Genomic DNA, 26,208 nt, shown 5'->3' with positions numbered 1-26,208 from the left:
CCATCCACGATATTGTATTATTCTTAACAAACTGACTTGTATAGAATCTATAGATGACAAAAGATATTTAGTCGCTTATTTTCATCGGCTCAAATATGGTATTTGCCCCGCATGCAACACCATAAGCCTGATATCAATTTAAACAGTTCTCCCCATCCAGAGAACACAAGTAGAAAACGATAACTTCACGGGGGAGGGCGGCCAGAAGAAATTAGAAGTTTAGAACAATGGAAAACAGAAACACAAAAAGGAACTGAAATATGGGGGAAAAAAACCCTACTAACCGGTACAAACTCCTTGAAGTCAAAAAAAAAAAAATCAAAATAACACAAATACATGTGCCAAGCCACAGCACTCAAAGACAATTCAGGTAAATCCATTCCTTGGCTGCTATACAAAACCATCTTCAGCTTCCAATGGCAACTACAAAGCTTCTATCCATAAACCACATCTTTAAAACACCAACTTTACTTGTACCATCAACAATCCGTCCCAGAATGCACGTCAAATTCACCATCTTCATCACCGAGCTTGTATCCACTGAAGTGATTGACCCTGAACTTCCATTCCCCTTTGACAGGGTCATAGGACACAAACTCTGCACCTTGGTCTCGGGCCTTCTTCACTAGCATCTCCTTGTACTTTTCTACTCTTGGCCCTTCTGTATACTGCTTTCCTGTCTTTTTGTCGAAGCATTTTATGTTGAGAAGAGTTACTTCAGCAGGTTTGTTAAGGCCTTGTCCTACTGGTGGCTTCTTGCTTTCATCGAGATATACAATCACCTCCCGATTATTAAACTGGACAAGGGATTCAAGATCAAGCCGTCTTACATCAGTCTCACCCATGAACTTGATGCTGCCATAGCCATGCCTTCCAATCACAAAATCTTTCACCCGGCGGCAGAACCCTGGCTCGGCCCTTTCCTTGGCTGCCAGCTCTTGGATTCGGGGTTCTGTGTAGTAATCAAAATGTCGGAGCTTTGGCATCAGTGCCTCGATGTCTGCACCATGCTCATATACAATTGCAGCCTCACCAGCTCTGTGCCCAGTTAGTGTTATGTATGATTCCCCCCTTTCTATGTTATTATCATCATGTGAGCCATTTGGCTTCTGATTTATTTTGACTTTGACTGCACCATTTTCAGCAAAATTCTCTGCATTAAGTTTAAAAGCAGAAGAATAAATAAGACACTAATAAACCAAGCCATTTAACGATAAAAAAACAAGTGGAAAGAACAAAAAACATGAAACATTAAAATGTATAACCATTCATGAGGTCAGCATAATATCACTGCACCAATGAATACTACACCTTGACACCCATTACTTTTCCTTCCCATAGTTCAATTATTAGTAGGTAAAAAAAAATTGAGGGGGCAAATTTCCCTATTATAGTGTACTTCTCAAAAAAGCACAAAAACAAACTAGTTGTATTACTTCAAGGAATCACAACTGCGGAAATAATTAGATGTTTTGGGGTTTGCATCTCTTCGAACACCATGCAATGGCTAAAACATTTATATAAAATTCACCTATATATTGCACATAGTATTAGAAATTTGTGTAACATAAATGAATATATATTAGCTATTAACTAATACAATGAATTATTTTCTGAATTGACATATAACTGCCTTTTATCTGTTTTTTTTTGTACAATAAAGAAAAAACAGAAATTATGCTCCATATGAGGTATCCTTTTTTTGTCATTTTTCAGTTGTCCTTGTTAACTTCATAAAATTTTCAGTTCCATTTTCTTTCTCTAAACTACTTCCCATGCGAATGAAGTGAAGTTCTGCCAATTAATGTTACTCCTACATACAGTTTTAGCCAACATTTTTTGACTTGTGGAGTGGCAGCTCTTTACTTGTATATTAAACTTTATTCCTTATTAATAATTTTTTTCCATCAAAAAGAATCACCCTACACCCACAAGAAAGTCGGATGTCTGGTCAATCCTTGGGACTAGGGAAGCTTGCACAGGAACACCGTAAAAATAACAAAAGTTAACATCTTGCAGACTAAATTTTCATTCATTTTATAATACCTTCTGCACTCTTTTTTCTTTTGGCTTGTAAAATGAAATTTTATTGATTGAGATAAAAGAAGTATTGTGTTACAAAAGCTTGCACAGGAACACTGTAAAAATAAACAAAAGTTCACTTCTTGCAGACTAAATTTTCATTCATTTTATAATGCCTTCTGCACTCTTTTTTTCTTTTGGATTATTGTAAAATGAAATTTTATTGATTGAGATAAAGAAGTATGTGTGTTACAATCCCAGATGTTAGGCTCCATTGATTTTATAATCAAAATATAACTACATTGTAACACCACAAAACAATTTTTCCCTGTTAACCCCCTGCTGCTAGCCAGTGAATATGCTACAAAATTCGCTGATTTATGCTTCCAACTCCACACCACTCCCATTTCTCTAGCCAGCTGTTTAGCTTGACTTAAAGTGTGCCAAAATTGCCATGTACCCTGAGAATCATTTTGAAACCACCCTATCACAGTTTTGGAGCCTCCTAACCTCTTACAGATCTTTAGTCATTGCAGAAGCACTTATATTTCTGCTCTTGTGGAATCTCCTATTCCAATTGGCCCTGAAAAAACCGCAATTTATGAACCTGAATTGTCCCTAAGAACTCCAATAATACCAAAGGGTCCTGGATTTCCAATGTTGCATCCATCAAAGTTGAGCTTAAATTGTTTCATGGCTGGCGGACAACTGTATGTATAATTGTATTCTTTATACATTTTACCTTACAATTGCATTAAAATAATCTGGGGCAAAAATGTTCAGATGTCTACCTAATGCCTCTCAAGCATCAATGACAAACTCTCATTCTCAGCCAATGCACAAGTAGAATCTAAAAAAAAGAAGTTTATGTCCTCTCACTTTGCACCTTTTTTTTTATCAGCATCTCGCTTTGCACCTTTCAACTCAATGCTTTTATTTAGAACCAAATTAAGAACTAAAGAAGCAAACAAACAACTTACTAACAGGAACAATAACACAAAATAGAGGATAAAAAACAGCACACAAACACACAAAGGGTGAGAACTGAACATCTTAGGAGCATAACGAAGTCAAAAGCACTTACTATCTTTATCCTGGGATATAAAGCCATTTGTGGAAGGAGCAGACACCTCTCCAGATGCTTTTCCTGAATGATAGAGTATTGTGTCAAAACAAAAAGGACAAAAGAAAGGCAGTCAGGTATGGATCTTAAGAGTATCCCATATTCTTAAGAAAATTGTAGTTAAAAGTGAGAACATAGGCCATTTCTGGTTGATCAGAATACACAACAATTAAGTTAAGAAAACAGAAACAATTTTCTGACATATTATTAGAATGCCTCTATTCAGCCCTATAAGTTAAGAATATGGAAACAATTTTCTGACATTTTATAATTAGAATGCCTCTGTTTGGCCCTCAGAAAATATAGGTCACACAAACTTTCTTAATTCCATTGAATTATCGAACACTAAGTAATTAGTTCTTATTTGTCAAAAAAAAAGTAGTCATTTCTTTTGTATAAAATCTATTGAAAAAGGCAAAAAGGAAAAAGAAAAAACCTACAAATACAGCTGGTGGAAACCATCATTAAAATTTTCATATTACAAAATGGTGACTGAAAATCAGTGAGGTTCACAAAATAATTTTTTAAATCTCAGTTAGAAACTGCTGTTTTAACATTAAAATGGTTCAAGTAATTCAGAGAAAATTAAAATATTTTCTCAGATTTCTGACAATTGACAGTCAAACAATTGTCAGAAATCTCAAGATAATAAACTGGGATATGCCACCCTCAACATAATCTCCATTCTTGGAATTCCAGACCAAAGCATGCTAGTACCACATGAATAAAATCTGAGGAAGTCAAACCCCAGACCTGGGATTCATCCCCATCTCTAAACACTCCCCCAATTCCTGCTAGGCCCAGATTGCACAAAGAGCTTCCTTTAAAAAATAGTTTAAACCTGTGACTTGCCACCGGTTGCCACTCCATTATAGCCTTCCCCTTTACTTTAGAAGAGTTTGAAACTTCACCCTATGCTCTTAAAATATCATCCATCAAGAAAATCTCTAAAAGCCTCCAGAGTTTTCACCCAATGCACAACCTTTATCTTTATGTTCTCCACTATTTCTTCTATGGAGCTGGTTTTTTATCTCTGAAGATTCTTTCATTTCTCTCCTCCCATACCACACATAATGTTTCTGCCCTTAGCCCATTACTACCCTTCACATTATCCTACCTTTTTTCTTAGGCTGCCTTATGAAGTTCAAACTGAACAAGCTTGCCACATTTTGAAGAGCTTCCCACCCTGACATCCCAACCATTGAATGACAAGATATGTTTTGGTTGGCCACCCTTTTGTCTAAGAAAATACATTAATTCTTTTTATATACTTCTCTCCTTTTTATACACTAGCAAATGTGCACATGCATTGCACATGGCAATTTCAGATAACAATAATAATTTCAATATCTTTATTAGAACCCATTAAAAAAGATAAGTAACTAAAACATGGTGTGCTGGTGGATTTAAATTTTGTAGTTTATTTCCATTGTTAATAAAAATACTTCTTATTTATCATATTTGTTTTTGTTTAGGGAAATTGTCTAAAACTCACAACTTTTCAAAATGTCTAAAACTCACCATGTTACTATTTTGACGTTAAAGAGACTAACTGGTGTTAAATATTACCATTTTAACCTTCATAGAAAAATATAAAATGTATACAAAATAAATTAACGGGTGTTAATATATTACCACTTTAATATTTAGACAGGAAAAAAAAAGGAAAAAGTTCAAAAATATTTTCAAATATAAAATACATAAAAACATAGAAATTATAAAGAAATATAAAAAATTACAGAAAATGTAAACAAAATAAAAAACCAATTTTCAAATTATAGAAACTATAGAAATTGAAAAACAAAACCAACAAATAAAAATTGTAGAAAAAACACCAAAAATTATAGAAAAACACAGAAATTACAAATAAATAACAAAAAATACAGGAAAATTTATAGATTGTACAAAATAGAAAATGTAAAAAAACAGAAATTATAAAAAACATTGGAAATTATAACAACACTAAAAATGCAAAAAAAAAACAAGAAAATTGAAAACTGAAAAAGACCATTTTTCCTCTAACTCGCCATTCAAGGGTAATTTGGTCATGAAAATTGTTATTTATGCTGACATGGACACCTCTGTTAAGAAGCATTAACGGTGCACTAACGGAAGGTGAGTTTTGGAAAATAAAAACTTAGTGGCAAGGTGAGTTTTAGACATTTTGAAAAGTTGTGGTGAGTTTTAGGCAATTTCCCTTTTGTTTAATATGATATTATGATAAACATATAATATTAGAGGTTTGCACAATTTTTTTGACAAATTTCCTTATTTTCTATAATTTGTTATTTCCATCTACTTTTTGAGTTTTTATAATGTAATAATAATTATGACATCATGTTTTAACCTATTTGACTTGAAAGAGAAAACAATCTCATTTTTGGAAAATTTTAAATTTTCTATTCTATTTCCATAATTAATTTTAAACTATTCTTGTTTATCACACATTCACACTTATCTTTGTTTAATATGACAAATTTATAGTATTTTAGATATGTTAAAATTTTCTATAAATTTTCTACACTTATATTTCTGTAATTCTCTCTACTTTTATTTTTTATTTTTTATTTAATTATGACATTATTGGTTGACCCATTTTACACAAATAATTGGACTGTTAGGGTCAATGTTATGCAGGTTAGGCTGAGTTTGTGCTCAACCTAGGCCCAACCCTATGCTTTGGGACTAAGGCTCAAGCCCAAGTTCAAGCTTGATCTGCCCATGGATTAGGTTTGGGCTTGGATTGGTCAATCATCCCTATGGTAAAATTTGACACAAAATTATGTGTATATGTATACATATATAAAAATATTTGTCCACATATACATGTATGCAAGTATGTATATAATCAGGCCAGGCTCAAGATAGTGAGATACCTAAGGCTAGGCCTGGTCGCAACTCAAAAAATAAAAGAGCCCAAACTCAGCCCAGATCCAAAAAGCCAAGCTAGTTTATCTAAAACTGCATGCTGGATTGGTAGCCCAGATTGAGCCTGCGCAGTTTACATCTATATGGGTCACTAACCACCAATTAAATGGAAACTTTCTTCGAGTTAGTTTAAATTTTTATTCTATTTCAATCATTAACGAAAATAACTCTGATTTATCACACTTATTTTTGTTTAATATGATGAAATACATAATATTAGAGATGCACCCAAATGTTTTCTATGAATCTTGTATTTTTAATATTTTTTGCCTCTATCTTTTTTAAAATTTTTGTTATTTTATTATCACAATGTGGGTCAACCAATTTGACATAAAAGTTTGAGCCATTGACCCACCAGTTGAATATGAAAATAGTTTTATTTCAGCATGAGTTTCATCTCATTTTCAAAATAAAAAAGATTTAAGTTTTGTATTTCATTTCCATCATTAATAAAAATACTTGTTGTTTATCATACCTAACTTTGTTTAACATGATAAATATATAATTTTAGAGATATGCCTAAATTTTTTTGTAATTTTTGTATTTTTTATTTTTAAATCTTTATTATTTAACTATGAGACTATCAGTTGACCCATTTGACCTAGATAGTTCAACTATGTACACTGCACATGGACAGGACAGTTTAGTTTTCAAATTGGGTTTGAACACATAGGTTTTGTATTGTTAAAATTATTGCCTATAGATTTAATTAGTAGAATTTGTTGGTAAAAATCAAAAATACTTCAAAAGGGATCTAAGGAGGGAGAATGGGAGATAACAACTTAATGAGAAAGAATTGAATGAGTGAAAAGTAATAGTTTAAATTACAATGTATGCCCTCACAGTTAGAGAAAGACCAAATTCAAAAGTAGGGGTATTTTAGTCAAGAAAAGTCCACAAAACTTATTTATTTAATATACAGTAAATGTAGGATTGAATGAGAGGGGATGGGAGTTAATGCCTTAAATATAAAACTTAATAAGAGGAAATGGAATGAATTTAATATAAATAGTATATCAAATTACATTTTTGTCCTTATAATAAAGAGAGACTGAATTCAACAAAAGGAGTACTTTAGTTGAGAAATTTTCCAAAATTAGACCTCATTCCCACTTTTAATAGTAATATAGGTATAGATTTACCAACCCAAAATTAAAACTTTACCTAATTTCGACCTTACCTCTTATTCTTCTTTTGCCATTTTGCTTATAATAATTATGCTACCACTGCTTCATACATGCTGAGCAGTTGATTTAATTTGACCTCTAGTAAAAAGAAAAATCAGTATTTTTCATGTCCAAACAGTTACTTGGATACCCTTGTTTCACATTGGACTGGTGATGGTTTAGATAGATAACAAAAAGCTAATGGAAGTGACAAGGGAAACCGGAAAGGATGAAGTGGTCATAGTTAAAGATGGCCATGGTAGCTCAGCTTATAAGGGCCAGTTGTCTAGACATTTAATTATGGTTAGCATCTTTTATTCTGCACCTTGGTGATTGGAACAGGTGCTTCCAAGATATTTAGCTTTGTATAGAACCATTTTACATATAATGATTATCTTTCTTAATCAGTTACCTTACTCTTGAAATAGATTTGCTCTTTTGTCAAGACCACTTACTTTGCTGTAATCTATCAGATATTAGTGCCTTTTCAATTGGGCTTACAAATTATTTTATCATTAATTCATAGTTGTTTTTTGTCTTCTCTTTCTTTTCTTTTTTTTTTTTTTGATCAGTAAAACAGAAGAAGCTTTTATTGATATAAAAAAGAATTTACAATAGTGAGCAGCCTCAGCTACCCTTGTAACAACAACAAGAAAACAGTAAATGCCCCAGAGTTCAGGTCTTTAAATTACAACCATGCCCAAAAGGTCTATTGCTTTTTTCTTTTGTTGAATGCATGTTTTCACTTAAGAGAAGATAAATTTTCTTCCTCTTTCCAAAGAAAATTTCAGCAGCTTTCCTGCAGTCTAATTGGTCTTTGCTTATACTTCTTACTTGGATAACCAAAAAAATTGCTATCACTAAGCACAATTTGATGTCATGCGTTATTCTTTTGGTTGTATAAAGCCAAAGTAGCCTATTAAGAATGTAAACTGCAGGCTTGGCTTTCTAATGGTGTTTTCTTTCTTGCTTTTCAAATATTGGGTTCTTCATTGTAGAAAACAATATTCAAGTTTTATGAATTTCTTTATTGGTAAGTTTGATGAATTGTTCCTGGATACAAATGGAGAGTTTACCTATGTTCCTATTACATGTCTTAATGGGATTATGTGAGACCAAGAAGGCCGTGGAAACACTGATATGCTCAAATCATATGTGTGTGCACTTCTCATTCATGATCAATACTGCATCATGTATATCTAGTTGGGTGCAGAGACCAAAAAGAGAAAAGATTACCATTTTCCTCATGGAGAGAGCCATTCGCCTCCTTGAGTAAAGACAATTTCTCTATACTGGTTCTTGAGGGCCACTGGTCTGTGGGCCGAATAACTAGTGCTCTTGGATTTTCTCTTGGGATAAAAAGAGCATCCGCCTTTGGTGTGCCAGGCACCTCTTCATCATCACCAAAAAATGGTACCTGCATAAGGAGAGCAATTAGAGTTTTTATTTTTATTTTTTGCAGTAATATCTTCCATACCTGGAACAGGATCCTAAAAAACAATAAACTCAAGTTGGGGATGAATCCGATGAGCTACATTATCAAAATAATATCACAAAAATCTTCTACCAAGCTTCCTCAACCAAGTTCTTACCTTTGGACCATCACTTTTTGGATGATACTTCCTTGCTGGCAACCGAATCCTTCTTTGGGACAAGTGTCGAGAAGTTAATAATGAGGAAACTCTAACTGGAGTAGGTTTATCAGCAACCTGTTTGGGAATAATGTCAAGTCAAATGAATTAAGCAAGGAAACACTACATGAATATGGCACATGGGCATAGAGCTTATGCACCAGATCTACATTTTACTTTTTCTGTACATCCTTCTAAGTTTGTTAACAAAACTTTTGATAACTCATCAGTGGATCTACTAAATAGAAGCCTTGTGCAGTGGATCTACTAAATAGAAGCTAATAAGAACATTCCTCATTAGTATGTCACCAAGCTGGTGTTTCCTTTGCAAAGCCTTCTATTTAGTAGATTACCAAAAAAAGGGCAGGAGATTAGTAGATGGTTAAAGCCTTGTGCAGTGGATCTACTAAATAGAAGCTAATAAGAACATTCCTCATTAGTATGTCACCAAGCTGGTGTTTCCTTTGCAAAGCTAATGGAAAAGGCTTTAACCATCTACTAATCTCCTGCCCTTTTGTTGTAAGCCTCTAGTAAAAGAATTTTTATCTTTCTGGATGCAGGTGGGCAGTGCCTCTGCAGATTGGTGGACTCTTCGACCCAAGTAACTTCAGGTGGGGGAGAGTGTTGTGGAGATGTGCTAGGGCTGCTTTGGTATGGATATTTTAGGAGGAAAGAAATTCTAGGATCTTTAATGATAAAGAAAGGGATGAGGCTACTGTTTGGGTTTGCATTTTGAACAGGGCTATCAATTGGTCTAAAGCTTTGGGTATTTTCTCACAATTCTCCTTTGTTGACCTTTGGAGAAACTGGGAATTGATTGCTAAATCTTCTTTGGTCAAGGAAGAGCCCATAGTAGCTTGGAAGCCCCCTGAAGAAAGCTTTATCAAGCTAAATTTTGATGGTAGCAGCCTTGGTAACCCTGGGCTCAATTGTAATCTTGATTTTTTTTTGAGGCTGCAAGCTCACGCTTCTTTATGGACTTTTTATGTTGTATCCTTTGATGGTTCTTATTTGATCTTTAACAGAATGCTTCTTATTTTATTTATAAAAAAAGGCAAATATAGCACATCATGCACTAGCGAAACAAAAGTACATTCCCCAATATAATATTCTATAGGATCAATCAAGACCTTATTACATAAAGACCAAATTATATTGTAGGCAAGCTATACCGGAATGCTCGAAATCCCATATTGAATTGAGGGTGCAGAGCCAGAGCAACCAATAGATACTTGAGGCATTGCAGGTAGAGTTCCAAACGGATTGGAAACAGGTGCTGGTTGCACAGCAGCAGTGCTCTGAGTTGCAGACCTGTTAAAGATATAAATATGAGCCAATTTGAATCATTCAATCAAAAAGACATGAGAACCAAACCATGCAACATAATACAGAAAAAAGAAAGAAAAATAGTAGGTCCTATTGTAAGCACACTTGAGTCATCATCATCTAAGCCTTCTCCCAACTATATGGGGTCAACTACATGAATACTGTTTTGCTATTCTGTTCTGTTCAATGCCATATCCATCATTAAATTATTAGCACTTAAATCATTTCTTATTACTTCCACCCAAGTCCTTTTTGGTCTGCCCCTAGCTGGCTAGCTCTTCTAGCCCCTTCAATTTTAACAGATCACTTTTCTAACAGATCATCTATGCACGTGACAAAATTATCTCGGCCTACTTTCTCTCATTTTATCACCTATTGAAGTTACTCCTAGGAACTATGGCTTCATTTCTAACCCCCACCTTTCTAGTTTCTCCATATTGTAAGCACATTTAAGTGTTTTACACTTTTCCCTTCAGATATGATCTCATTGGATTAGTAATACCAAAGGAAACAACTTTCCATGTACCACTAACACCATAGAGATACATAAATACAATTCACCCAACAAAAGGCATGCTGACAATCTATAACACCAGTAAGAAGAACTAACTTATTGCAAGTTGAAGGATCTAGAAGAAAGGTACAAACCAAAAAGGACATGGATTGCTATGGGTTGCAGTAATGAGATTGAAAGAGATGAATTGCAAGGTGTGCTTCAAGAGTTAAAAATTTGTAAAATGCTAAACCTGAAAATATAGAGATGCAGCGATAGGGTGGCTTAAAAACAATGTAGCAGCACAAGGTATACTTTGAGACACACTATACATAGGAGTGGCATGCTTGTGGACACACAGAGCAAGCAAACAGCGTAGCAGTTCACTAGCAAGGCAAGGGATGAATAGGGAAAGTTTATGCTGGGGTAAACTTTTTTTTTTGGGTAAAAGTGCTGGGGGTAATCATGGACTTGTTTTTTGCCTTTCTCCAAACAGTGTAGCCAAACCCCATATGGAAATTAAAAATATATACAAATATCCTTCAGTTAGGAACTAAGGATTCCACACATCCCACAATCAACAATCCTACTATACAAGTTGCATTGTAGGCCACCCATAATTCAACTATATCAAACTAAAAGATCATATCTTATGGTGAAACTGATCAATTTGGTGATTCTAACCACCTGAACTAATGTAACTTTTTGGATGGCTAAAAATTAGATACTGGTCAAGAGAGAGTAGAAAAAACAAAGAACATACGATTGCCCAAAGGTACCCTGACCAAAAATGCTTGATGCACCACCAAAGCCACTTGAAGCTGCTGAAATAGAAAGAATTGGAACTGTAAGCTAAAAATAAATTAATATGGAAGATGGAGAAGCTATATTATCTTAAAATACCTGTTTGTGTCTGCCCAAAGCTTCCAAAGGAAAATGCCCCTGTTGTCTGGGCAGGTTGTGCTGACTGAAAAGGAGTAGAAAGAAGAGGCTGCAAATAAAGAGAATATAAAACAAAACCAAATTTACTGAATGCATAACAAGCAAAAAGATAACCTTTAATCAGATTATAATAATGAAGAAACCTAACTGAGATTAAATAAAGTGTAGACTGTGACAAGAAAATTGTTGGAATATAAGAATAATCATCAAAGAGATTGCAAAATGATTTTGGTCATGTCATTGATAGACAGTCTTGTGGCATTATTAGTTGGGTTATGCTTATCATATGTTTCTTTTTTTGGTGAGAAAGGTATTGTATTAATGTCAAAAAAGAATAGACCATATACATCCATATGATAGCATGACCATACGGCTTGATAGCAATATATTAACAAAGAAACAAAGTGTCCTTATCAAAAAACCTGCGGTAACCCAGCCCTTTGAACTTATGAGATGACATCCAAGAGCAAAGCACTCCTTTGATATTGCATAGCGGGACCTGATTATCTGAGCTTAAGCTCTTTAAGATTTGGGAATTCCTTTCTCTCCAAATACCCCAAAAGAACAGCAATTGGAATTTAAACCCCAAAGGACTTTCCTCTTTTTCTCAAACCTTTCAAATGCCAACTCCTAAGGAGGGAGAGGATAGAGGATGGAAAGCAACCAATCCAACCAAATGATTCAAGAACCACACTCCACACCTTATTTACAAACAGGCAGTATAAGAAGATATGATTGGTTGTTTCCAAGTTCCAACTCAGCAGAACAAAAAAGACAACCAATCTGATCCAGAACCATCTTCCTATTTAGAAGATTATCATTAAGTAGCCTTTCCTCAAGGCAGCTGTCAAAACAAAGAATTTAACCTCTGAGGGAGCACTGTTGTGCCAAATCCTGATTGCAGGAAAGTCATTAGGGAACTCCCCAACTGTTCTCACCATTCCACCTTCTAGAGTCCTGTGAACCCAATTGAGGAGAATGAAGCTGGAGCAGCCAAAGCATTACCATCAATTGATCCATCTCCCAATCATTCAAATTCCTTCTAAAAGTTGGGAACCAATTGACGGCATCATTAGAGAGAATAGCAATCTCTAATCAACACCTCCCTATCCTGAGCAGCCATGAATAATGCCAGGAAAACATCCATGCTTATCATATGTTTGCTCATACTAGAAGAGCCAATCCTTTGAGCTGAAATACCAACTTGTTTGAACCTACATTTTTCCACAAGTTTCTTTTTTTCCTTTTATTGGTAACTAATTTTTTCCCAGGTTTGGGGCTAATATAACCATTTAACATTAAAATCCCTCCTTCAACCAATAGTAAATTTAAAAGGTTTAAAAAAATAATCCTTCAACATGAACTGAATCAGAAACTAGCTCACCCTCAAGTCAGCCAATCCAGCCACACAGCCCACACCCAGTCCAACTGGGACTTTACCACATCCCACAAACAAAAAATGAATAAATAAAGCAAGAAAAAAAAAGAAGGCAAAATAGAATAAAAAACAAATAAATCAGTGATTATTCTGTAGCCAGGAGATAATACCGACCCTCATTAACAAAGTTTCTGATAACTGTACGTGTACCAAATGGAAAATTTGCTAAACAGTAACCAGAATGTACCATGTACCCTGACAGGGGATGGCATTATTACACAGAGGTGCCTGAATTTTGAAATATGCAATTACTGAAACACCTTCAACAACCACACCCTGTGCGTCAACAGTAACCCTCTTCAGGGTGCACAAGCCCCCTGATTGCCTACATAGCAAATTCAATATGGTGAATGATACAGCATACTCGAACTCAATTATCAGGTCAGGTGCAAATAGAGGTTTCCCAACCTCACCATCTCAGCCCCTTTCTCATATGCAGCATCAAGCAGAGTAGGAAATTTAGAAGATGTTATTGATAAACATATTGCATAAAGGACTTACAGTTGTTTGACCAAAACCCAATGGAGTGCTTGTAGAAGGCATTGATGGGGTGCTTGAGAACAAGCTCCCTCCAAAACCAGTTGATGGTGTGCTGAATATGCTTGGCTGACTGAAGGAAGGAGTTGTACTCTGTCCAAAAGTAGTAGTCTGTCCAAATGTAGAACTTGTCTGCCCAATTGGAGGCGTGGTAGACTGGAACAATGAAGATGGCTGGGTATTACCAAAAGTCAAGCCAGAACCAAATGTTGAAGTTGTTCCTGGAACAGAAGCAGACCCAAAAATTGAGGGTGATGACCCAAATGCAGATGTTGTTGATGAACCAAATAGTGATGGGGATGAACTAGTTCCAAATGTAGGGGTTGAGGGTGCTCCAAATAAAGATGGTGTAGATGATGAAGTTGTCCCAAATGGGTTTACTGTTGATGATGAGCCAAAGGGTGAAGAGCTGAATGCTGGAGTAGATGAGGTACCAAAACCTGTTTTTGGAGCAAATGGGTTAGAAGATGTTGAGGTGGAAAAAGGATTTGAAGAAGACTGTCCAAATGTGGGTGAAGCACCAAAAGGACTTGGCTGCGAAGTAGGGGAACCAAAACCAATTGCACTGGTAGGCTGAGTAGCAGGATTTGGACCACCTGAAATATCACATATTTGTGCAGAAGTATACAGAATTAGTAAAATGCACTTAATGAGAGCAAAGATAGAACATCTCAAGGTAATTCTATGACTGTAGATAAAGCATACCTTTATCCCCCAACTGATAATCCTCCCACCTCAATTCTTCATGGCTTTTATCCTTGTAGGAAGGCATAGCAGATATTGACTCCAGCTTTCCAGCAGGCTGAGTACCGGTGCCGCCATCCACCTCAGCTGTCGGGGTGTAAGGTGTAGCTCTACTTCCCCCACGTTGAGCTCCAAAAGCTGATTGTCCAAATGTGGTGCCTCCAAATGTTGGTGTCGTTGTCTGGGCTCCTGCATGTAAGTTTCAATAAATCAAAAGCCAGGTATTTATGGAACAAAGATCAAGACATAATGCATGAACCACTAAAAAGTTTTCCCTGAAGTCCCTAATACTCTGAAATAGTACGTAAATCAACCTTGACATTCCAAAGTGTTAAACAACCAATACAGGAAAAGCACTAACCAAAAGGAGAACTCTGAGCTCCAAAAGGAGATGCAGTCGTCCCAAATGGACTGCTACCAAAAGCAGAAGCTGATTGGCCAAAGGCTGGACTTGAACCAAAACTAAAGGAAGGAGTACTTGATGCACCAAAAGCAGGAGAACTTGAAGCACCAAATGCAGGGGTGCTAGAAGTCCCAAATGCAGGGGTGCTCGAAGTCCCAAATGCTCCACCAGAACCAAATGCTGTGCCTGTACTACCAAATGTTGTAGTTGTTGTACTTCCAAAAGCTGGGGTACTTGTGGCACCAAAGGCAGGGCTACTTGTAGCACCAAAGGCAGGGTTGCTTGTAGCACCAAAGGCAGGTTGACTTGATGCACCAAAAGGTGAAGAGGAACCAAATAAACTGCTCCCAAAAGCTGGTTGTGTTTGTTGAAATGTACTTCCAAATGGACTTGATTGAGTAGGAGTTGACCCAAATCCTCCAAATGCAGGCTTCTGCCCAAATATAGAAGACCCTATAGAAGAAGGAACAAGTAAAAGAATTGCCAGTCAAGAAAAACAAACAAAGTACATAAATGTATAACAAATACACAAAATGGCAACAAATAGTTTCTTCATTTGGTGAATGAAGGTAAAGAGGTTTTAATCTGATAAAAACGAATAGAAATAGATGTCAGAAAAACAAAACCAAACTAATAAATAATTGATAGAAGTTCAAATGACAAATGAAATGAATGAATATAATTAATGACGATATGTGGTTTCTTCCTTTTGGAGAACTCCACATTGTCTCAAGTTTTGCCAGCATGGCCTGCTATTGTCTCAGGATCAAAAAGTGCTATTAATAGGATAGATTTTAAAGTCAAACATGAAGATATAGTTTGTATTGATAATACTGTTTGCTGCCTTCTTGGTGTCCAAATATAAAATGCACACATTCTAATGGAGGATGTCTTGTCCTCAATTTGTACATTTTGTCATACATATTAATGTATAAAATATGTTGATGTTACATGTAATTCTCAAAAAAAAATGAAGAAAATATGCAGAAGACAACGGAGAAATGTACAACTCAGTAGTCAACCATCCAACTACAAGGGCATTGAAAACATAATATTCTACAGGGATGCAGAGTTGACCTTTTCGATAAGTGAAGGTTGACTTTATGAAATAAGATGATAGAGAAATGTACAACCTAGTGATCAACCACCCAAGTAAAAGGGAATTGCAAACAGAATATCCTACAGGGAGGTGGAGTATATCTTTTCAATAGGTAATATTCTACAGGGATGCATAGTTGATCTTTTTTCATAAGTGAAGGTTGATTTATGACTTAAGATGATAAAGAAATGTACAACATAGTGATCAACCATCCAAGTACAAGAGAATTGCAAACAGAATATCCTACAGGGAGGCAAAGTTGACCTTTTAAATAGGTAATATTAGTTGTATTAGATAAGTCGAAAGGTAAAAGTGGCATTGCATCATATCAGGCACTTCTGACCAAGTCTACAGTAAATCAGAGGCCATTCAACTTAACCAAGTAAATTTTGGTTGAAAAATGTAAGTTTTTGGCACTGTTACATGGCCACAGACATGGAAATCAGAATCTAGCATATATTTTCTGCAGTCTTGGCAAGATGAAGAGACAAGGACTCATGAACATGTCTAAACTCTAAAGAAAAGTATAAACTATTAAAGTGGTCTGTATTTTGTTGAATTCTTAACATTGTAAACCTATAGAAAAAGGTCTAAAGATTATCTTTGTTACCTAATTCCAGAAAGGCAGAATTTTTATCTGCTTTCACTGACCTTCATATAGCTAGAGACTTGGGTATTCTGCACCTAACTAATTGATGAGATTCTGCTAACACCATCAAGTGGCTAGAAAAAAAGGACAGGGACCCTTGGAGACTAGCTCTCTACCTGGATGAAACCAGAGATATCCTGAATTCTACGGTTGTAAATCAGTTTTGGATTCCTAGGGAACAAAACACAATTACAGATGGCCTAGCGAAATCTGGTGCTTTGGATTGTCTTTATAGTGCAAGCTCCCTGCTAGTGCAGTTTTTTGGCTGGCCTTTTGCTCTTCTATGTACATCATTTTATGTACTTTTCTCTTCAATGAAATTCATTATCTTTTTTCAAAAGATATAACATTTGTAGGAAAAATGGCAGTCATTTTGTACATAGCTGTTCATTTATATTGAGTAAGGAGAAAAAGAAAAATGTCACAAAGAAGTGTCCTTCAAGAATTCGTGGAGTGTTAGAGTCCATAGCTAGCATGTCTGATACAGACATTTCAACCATTTAGGAGAGTCCATGCAACATAGGACTTGGAGGGCTTCATACAATAAGGATTGGAGGTTAAAATTATGTTTTATGTACTGAGAATAATAAAAATCAATATCACAATGTCCAAATTATCAGGAAATTCATTAGCACAGTGCAGGACAGAGTAGAATCAGAACACCAATACAAATTACAGGTTAAAAAGGGTTACTTATTATCAAAAGAAATAATATAGAATATGAAAGTTCAACCATATGTCACAAATCATACTTTTTCTTTAGGATGCACCTAAGTAGGTTATAGGTAGTATCTTCATATCATACTTACCACCAAATGAAGATGAAGCACCAAATGTAGGCGTTGAACTTCCAAAAGCTGGAGACGACGAAGCACCAAATGTTGGTGTGGAAGTTAGAGGTGAAGAAGATTGAGTAGCTCCAAATACACCAGTTGATGTGCCACCAAATATGGAACTCCCTGTCTGTGAACCAAATGGTGTGGTACTACCAAAGGGTTTGGGAGAAAAAGGATTGGTGCTAGAATTGCTGGTCTGCCCAAAAATTGATTGGGATCCAAACGGGCTACTGGAAGACTGCCCAAAAGCTGTAGCAAGATAACGAATGAACATTTATCAGTTATAGCAACAAAATCCAGAAAACAACTAGAGAAAGAAAATTCTCCAAGAGCAGAAAACCATGAGAAATAACACACCAAAAGAAAGGTAAACAAGTTGCAACCATATCTATGTAGAATCATAGAAACATCCTTTTGACAGTTCTTTTGCTCGAAGATACCCACTCGATAGTTGGTTAAAACTTAAAAGTGAACTAATGCATACAACAAAATTCGGAACGCATCCAAAATCTGAATTGCCAAAAAGGGTGGCGAAAGATTTGTTCAAATAGATAATTTGATACCTTGCAACATCGAAACTCATAATTATAACCCAAATTCCAGAGATTAACCTAAAAACAATATCGGAACCCAAAAAAAGGATTGGTGGAGAGGAAGAAATTCACAATGTGAGACCTTGCATCAAGTAATAAATGCAGCCAATATAAGAACAAGAAATCAGAAGAAACACTAAAAGCTGTTAGATATTACTTACTAAACTATATGCAGAGGGAGAGAGAGAGTGAGAGAGAGAGCGCAAAATCTTAAAAGAATTCAAGCAATTTTTCAAATAGACGCACAGGATGAACCCGACAACAAAATGAATCGAAATGCAATAAATAAAGACTTACGGTTACTCGAACCAAACATTTTGCTTCGCGTTCTTCAATCCAAACCGACTTAGTTTCTGCAATTCGAAGACACAGCGAGAGAGAGAGAGCATGAATCAGAGAAAGTAAAACGATACGATAAGAACTGAATCTTCTGATATTTATAAGCATTCCAAGTTTCCTTGTTTCGATCGGTTAACGCGTGCTTAAATCCAACGCTAATTAAGTCATCCTACATGAAATTATTATATTTCAATCAATATAGACTTGTACCTGCTTACGCAGTCCACACGCAGTGGATCGAACGAAACCGGTTAAGGGGAAGTTGCAATAGTTTCTTATATTAGGGATTTAGGGCAGACGAATCAACCGGAAAAAAAATGGGGATTCGAGAGGGTTTAATGCAGGAAAGAAGAGACCAAGAGGGATGGGGAACGATGGATTGGTAAGAAGCCCTTGATTCTGTTTTTTATTTGTTATAATTTTATTTAATATTATTATATTATCGTATATTAAAATTTTGGAAAAATGCTGAAACCTCCTTTGAGATATCTGAATTACATAGATATACCCTAGATTTTCTAAACCGACTCTGACAACCGATGAGATGGGACCCTCCGTTAGTTTTCGTTACTTACTCGTAATGTTTGAATTCTTTTAAAAGTGCGGATCTCCTATGTCCTACAGACAACTTATTCTACCCACACCTATCCACGTGATATATAGCAGCCACACATGAGGAATATCTCACGTTTTTACATATTATTATGCATGGGAGATGTTTCAAATGCAACGGAGGTAGTGCTGTGGAGTTTACATCTTCGCCCCATAGCACATTCTCGCCGTGTATTGAGAGCATCTCTCGATGACGACATCATCAGTTCTAGTACATCATGGGGAAATGCTCCCATGGAGGGATGTGCTGTGGGGCATTGTGGGGCGACGATGTGGTCTCACTGCTGTGTGGGTAGAGTTCTTGTGTGTAGGAGAGCTGGTGTCGTCCTCACGTTATTACATTATGTGAGTGATTTGTCAATAAAATAGACATGAAATACAGAAAACTACATCTCTTATTGTGCATATATTAAAATGGAATGTGCAAGGTGGCACTTTCCTGTTTTATGGTTATTTTTTATAACCATTTATCTTTTTTTTCTGGTTGTTTTTAGAAGCATTTATCTTATTTCTAATTTATTTGAATTTTTTATTTTAAAATTAAACAAAATAACCCAAAGTGGCTAATAAGTTCTAAAACTTTTAGCTCCTCTCATTAACTCACTATTAACTCATTTAATTATATATTCTCATTATTTATGTCATTAGCTCACTTATTCAATAACTCATGCCATTAATTCTTTCCTCTTTATTACTCTATTAAATTGCCTAAAATTCAATATCAAATGATGATGATGATGGTAGTCAACAACCAAATGACCTTATTGGTTGAACCATTAACCTATTTAACAAGAAAAATAGAATATGATTAAGACATTAATTCATTTTTTCTTTGTATTTTAGCCATTTCTATCTTTACTAACAATAATTCTTATTTTTCAAACATATTTTTGTTTAATATGAAGAATATATAATATTAATGCATGTTCAAATTTTTTATAAAATTTATAAAAAATTCTATATTTTTATTTTTTATTATTTAATGTACGAGATAATAAAAATTACATATTCACCAAGAAGAAATGCAATTCCAATATATTGGTTTTTAATATTGTGGTCAAATCAATTATATATATATATATATATATATATATATCATTTATATATAATATATATGTTATTTATTATATATATGTTATTCATATTGCATTTCTGTAAACTTCTTATATGATTAAAATAGTTGAAAAAATACTTATATTTTTGTTTTTCTTTGTTTCAATTATTATATTTTCTTTTCCTTTTAATAATTTATTATTATTTTTAAATTAAATTGGGTTGTATCAGATTTAGATATCCAACATATTGATCAAATTCAGATTTGTATCAATATTTATGAGATCCAATTAGATCTTTGGATCGAATTGAATTCAAATATACCTTGATTCAAATCCGATCCAATCTATTTGCATCCCTACCAAACCACTTGCCTACAATGACCTATCTAATTAAATCATTAAACCATTTGACACGGTTAGTGGGGTCATGTGTAAGACATTAATGCTCTTTATTTTTGTCCTATTTCTATCATTAATGAAAATAATTTTTATTACACACTTTTTTATACGATGAATATATAGTATTATATATTGTATCCATAATTATCTACAAATTTTTACATTTTCTATAATTTTATGTATTTTATTATTTAATAATAACATCATGTGTTGAACTATTTGACATTGATAGTTGAACCACTAACCCACTACTTGGATGGAAAAACTATTTTTTCTTTTTCGGTTGATTTTAAACCATGTATTACATTTTCATCATCAATAAAATTAATTATTATTTTTGCATGTGGCAGTACCAAATGATGGTGATGATAATAATCAATAATCAAAGGACCTTACTGGTTGAACCATTAACCTATTTAACCAAGAAAATGGGCTATGATTAAGACATTAATTCATTTTTTTCTTTGTATTTTAGTCATTTCTATCTTTACTAACAATAATTCTCATTTTTCAAACATATTTTTTTTAATATGAAGAATATATAATATTAATGTATGTTTAAATTATTTACAAAATTTATAAAAATATTCTATATTTTTATTTTTTATTTATTTAATTTATGAGATAATAAAAATTATTTATTTACCAAGAGGAAATGAAATTCCAATATATTGTTTGAACATTGGTTTTTAATATTGTGGTCAAATCAATTATTTATATATATAGTGTATATATATTATTTATATATAGTATATATGTTATTTATTATTTATTTATAAATATGTTATTTATATTGCATTTTTGCAAACTTTTTATATGATGGAAATAGTTGAAAAAATACATATTTTTTGTTTTTTATTTCAACTGTTTTCTTTTTCTTTTTCTTTTTCTTTTTCTTTTAATAATTTATTACTTTTTTTAAAAATTAAATCGGATCGTATCAAATTCGAATATCTGACATCTTGACCGAACTCGGATTCGAATCAATATTTTTGATATCTGGTTGAATCTTTGGATTAGATGATATTTGAATATACCCTAATTCAAATCTGATCTGATTTGTTTGCATCCCTACCAAACCACTTGACTACGATGACCTAGCAAATTAAATTATTGAATCATTTGACATGGTTAGTCGGGTCATGTGTTAAACATTAATGTTTTTTTTTATTTTTTATCCCATTTCTATAATTAATGGAAATAATTCTCATTAATCACACTTTTTTATTTGATGAACATATAATATTATAGAATATACCCAAAATTATCGACAAATTTCTACATTTTCTATAATTTTATGTATTTTATTATTTAATAATAACATCCATTTGGCATGGATAGTTTAACAACTAACCCATCACTTCGATGGAAAACCACCTTGCTTTTTAGGTTGATTTTAAACCATATATTCCATTTTCATCATAGATAAAAGTAATTCTTGTTTTCACATTTTTTTTTGTTTAATATGGTGAATATATAACAATGTAATTGTAATACAAAGCTTATATTTTTCTTTGAGTTTATATATGTATGGATGTATTTATGTATATATTTAATATCCGTTACTTAGTTATGACATCATAAATTGACCCATTTGACCCGAAATGTTAGATCATTGACCTACCTACCTTCTAGATATGAAAATGGTTTCATTTTCAACCTGGTTTTAAATTTTGCATTTCATTTATATCATTGATAAAATAATTATTATTTATCATACTTATTTTGTTTATATTATTAGTATATAATTGATGAGGGCGGATTTTGCCCTCCAATGACATTGTGACACATGGCACCTCAGAACAACTAGGTGACACCCGGAACCACTTTGGCAACATCTTGCCTTAGCCAAGTTGATGGTGTCCCACCACAGGCGCGGCCTGGCACAGGCGCAACCTGGTGGCCTGGCCCTGGCACGACCTGGCCCTAGCGCGAGTTGGCAACCTAGCACAGGCACGAGCTGACAACCTAGCACAGGCGCGACCTGGTTGCCTAGCACAGGCACCGACCTAGCGGCCTGGCCCAGGCGTGACCTGGCGACCTAGCGACCTGGCGGCCTGGCACAGGCGCCGACTTGGCGACCTGCGAGACGTGCTCACTAACAAATTCGGCATGCATATCCTAACACTCCCACGATCCTTGGAAATTGGCCCACGTGTCGAACGATCTGGAGGATGGTCAACGTGCACGGCGGTTACCTCCAAGAATCTCGAACCACTTAGATGACCTCGCAGAAATCTCGGATATGGTGCGTGTAGCCCACGCCAAACAATGCCTATATAAAGGCACCAACCTCAATGGAAAGCGAGCAAGCAAGCAAATAAGCAAATTCTAGCTCTCATACTGTGTGATTTTTAGCTCGCAGTCTACTATGAGAGTACTGACTTAAGCATCTGAGTGACCTCGCCGGGTTAGCCACCCCGAGTCCTCTGACATTTGGTTCCTTGCAGGTCTCTAAAGAGCAACGAAGCTCATCAATTCAGCTCGCCACCAGGCAGCTCGGCCCTCTAGTCAACTCGGCCCCCTGGTCAGCCCAACACCTCACAGGCAGCTCACCACCTGGTCAGCTCAGCACTATAGTCAGCTCGCCACCTAGCCTGCCCAGCTTAACTCAGCTCGGCAGCCAAAGTTCTCCACTTCGGCCTGAGTCATCAGCCACTTGGAAGCAGACCAAATGATGAGGTACTTAGCCAAAAGATCGATACATCAATAAAAATTGATTCATCAATTGGCGCCGTCTGTGAGAAACGCTACAAAAAGCTAAGTTCTCATCCTCCGAAAGGCTAAGTCCTCTTCTTCCAGAAAGCTAAGTTCTCACCTTTTAGAAACTAAAAGCTTTCACTTTTTAGTTTCCATTTTTTATGAACTCAAAGACTATGCAGGAAGTTGATGGCCAACAGACTAAGCAGCTTTACCAACTTTATTTCAACTCGGATAAAGCCTCATCAGTCCTCTTTGCGAGGTACCCTCTACAAAGATGAGCTCTTCATGGCTTTCGCGGGAGTAGGCGGCCAGCACTGCATGGACGCCCTGAAAGGGATGGTAGAATCCACCGTATGGACGCCAAAAGGTTGCGGAATGGGTGGGCGAATTTCAAAAATTTTCTACCTACCTTCCAATTGGGAATCGCATTCCCTATTTTAGAATCAAGATTCAAGGATCCTACTAGAACCAAAACTAAACCAGATCTGAACCAAAAGAAAAAGGGAGAGAATATACCTGATCCAGAGAAATAATATCTCCCAAAGTTGGTGTTCATGCCCAAAGAAGACACCAAGATTTGATCCTGCTGAAGATGACACAACAACTATGGAATAGAACCAACAAAGCGCGTCCCACACACTGAATCTTTCACAAGAATCCTTTGGGATACAATGAGCATCAAACTGGATCAGCCTTTCAGTAAAGACTGATATCAAGAACTCTTTCTTGATCTTTCCCTGGCAGAGAAGTCGAACTACTGTAGATGGTGGCGGCTGCAAAGGGAGGAAGCTAGAGAAGAAGATGGCGAACTGCTTTTCTTCTCTAGGGTTTCTGAGATCCTATCTCAAAACTGCAGGGTGTGTTGTGTGTTCCCTAGGGTTCGAATTCTGGTAGTTCGAATAGGGTTTCCTCCAGCTGCCTAATGATTAAGAAAAAAATTTCCTGATCATATCAGGAGTTGCCCTTATCAAAATCTGTATTTGGATTAAGACTCTTCTTAATCCTATCTGTAGATTAGATAAGCTTTTGGCCTCATCCTAATATCAAATCCGCCCCTTGTTAATGACTGATCAAATCAGCCCAGTTCGAAATGGGCTTTAGGCCCAATAAGAATCAAGTGCTCAAAAGTCTTCCAAACTGCTGCCCAGTTGGGCTTCTTTGTATGGCGTGGGACCCAAGCATTGATCTACACACCAACCACATGGGTTCGGCCCAGCCTCTGTTACAAGGCCTAGCCGAATTCACTGGAGAGCCCAGTGAACCCCTCGAGCCCATCATATGGTATGGGCCCAACACTTACACTAAGTGGTCCCTGGGTCAAGCCATCTTATAAAAACCCAGGGACTGTGGGTAGGTGCAAGATTAGCCCATCAGGCATCATCCCAAATGGCCTTACACTTAACCTCTCAGCACATAATGATCAAGCACTGCCCGACAAGAGATGACCTCTCTCTCGGCTGCAAGGTACAGTGCTGCACTCTCTACTTACATGGATCCCGGGAATTAAAACCATTTGCAAATATTTTTGAAACCATACTTAGGTATATATCATATATATAAATTTTGCAAAACCAAAATTCCAACGATTGAAATCAACTACTGGTAGTTTGGTTTTCATCAGAGAGAGTGCATCCCCGATCATTACCTTTGTCCGACAAAGGGGCTGATCCCGTCACTATGATCACCCACTCAGATGAATTCTTAGACTGTCCCAACATACCCAGGTTTTGACCCCTACTAAGGATCTCACTAATTGACATATCAAAGACAGCCCAATCCGACACCTAGTGCAGTACCATAATCGGGTCTTGGGGTCAGGTGTAACTTTCCAGTTTTGTCCATCAATCTCCAAGGTCCAGGGCAATACTGGAAATCTGGTCCGATTCAAGGGTTCAAGTAATCCTACACTTCATGTGCCTTGGGTCTCACCCTGGCAGCTGAGACAAGCCACCCCAACAGTTGGCAGCACATCAGTGTCAGCCTTGGCAGGATAAATCTCCCCAGACTTATCCAACGGCTATGAACATTTAAAACCAACACAAGTCTCATTAAGTGTCCAGTTTTAGGGTCTTACACAGAAGTATACCACACAACAAGAATCAAACATGTACTTCATTTATTATCAAAAGTACATTATAATCGATTGAAGCTCTATACAAAAACTGTCCAACACGCCCCTACCGGTCAAGCCTTCCAAGGCTCCTGTGCGAGCTGGTGACCTAAAGTCAGTAGTGTTGTCCCCGTAGGTCGAGTTCCTAGTAGCTTCTTGTAGGAGTGGGTAACCAACGTCACTAACGAAGCTGATGCAGCGCAGCTGTAGCCCAAGTGCTGCCCTGGCGCAGCCTGGCCCAGGCGCGACCTGGCGGCCTAGCACAGACGCCGACCGAGTGGCCTGGCCCAGGCGCAAGCTGGCGAGCTGATAAAAGACTTCGGCACCACATAAGTCCCAATCGCCTCCCTGGCATGGGCATACAAGTCTCAGTCGCCTCCTCGGCATGGGCACATAATACATAGTCACCTCTTCGGCATGGGAAAAATCAAGGGTAAGGAGAGTGGGCTACGAGTCACTTCCAGAGCCTAAGAGCCAAAATACCGAACTAGCGAAGACCTCCTCACCACATAAGACCTAGTTGCCTCTTCGGCATGGGCAAAATCAAGGAGCGAACTGCGAGTTGCTCCTAGAGCCTAAGGAATTGAATCGACGCTTACGAGCTCATCGAATTATTCATCCCGGGCCAAAAGGAGAAATTTACTCCCTTCACCGAGTTACTTTCACCTCGGGAGTGGGGGGGACAAATGATGAGGGTGGATTTTGCCCTCCAATGACATTGTGAGGGAATGCCTATATAAAGGCACCAACCTCAATGGCAAGCGAGCAAGCAAGCAAGTAAGCAAATTCTAGCTCTCATACTGTGTGATTTTTAGCTTGTAGTCTACTATGAGAGTACTGACTTAAGCATTGGAGCGACCTCGCTGGATTACCCACCCCGGGTACTCTGGAATGTGGTTCCTTGTAGGTATCTAAAGAGCAACGAAGCTCATCAATTCAGCTCGCCACCAGGCAGCTCAACCCTCTGGTCAGCTCTTCACCTCACAGGCAGCTCGGTCCCCTGGTCAGCCCAGCACCTCACAGGCAGCTCACCACCTGGTCAACTCGGCACCTCATAGGC

The 26,208-nt window shown here is 36.3% G+C and overlaps 1 protein-coding gene across 3 annotated transcripts; it reads right to left on the bottom strand.

Annotated features, from left to right (window-relative positions):
- Positions 1–228: 228 nt before the first annotated feature.
- Positions 229–18,664, bottom strand: LOC104585600 (nuclear pore complex protein NUP98A-like). Of its 3 annotated transcripts, none has more exons than XM_010242535.3 (13): positions 18,480–18,664; positions 18,228–18,283; positions 17,311–17,586; positions 14,712–15,206; positions 14,312–14,539; positions 13,571–14,202; positions 11,593–11,680; positions 11,453–11,513; positions 10,043–10,181; positions 8,832–8,948; positions 8,476–8,656; positions 3,107–3,169; positions 229–1,153 (listed from the first exon to the last, which is right to left on the bottom strand). In XM_010242535.3, the coding sequence occupies exons 2-13, from the start codon at positions 18,244–18,246 to the stop codon at positions 480–482; spliced, it is 2,973 nt and encodes a 990-aa protein (XP_010240837.1). In that variant the 5' UTR covers positions 18,247–18,283; positions 18,480–18,664; the 3' UTR covers positions 229–479. The 3 variants fall into 3 exon arrangements, with proteins under 3 accessions (XP_010240837.1, XP_088759687.1, XP_010240839.1); XM_088903561.1 differs by having other exon boundaries at positions 229–1,129; XM_010242537.3 differs by having other exon boundaries at positions 11,453–11,510.
- Between the last annotated feature and the right edge of the window lie 7,544 nt (positions 18,665–26,208).

The sequence above is a fragment of the Nelumbo nucifera genome, chromosome 4 (assembly GCF_055504915.1).
Source record: "Nelumbo nucifera cultivar China Antique chromosome 4, China Antique-T2T, whole genome shotgun sequence".
NCBI lineage: Eukaryota > Viridiplantae > Streptophyta > Magnoliopsida > Proteales > Nelumbonaceae > Nelumbo > Nelumbo nucifera.
This window is presented reverse-complemented; position numbering and strand designations above follow the sequence as displayed.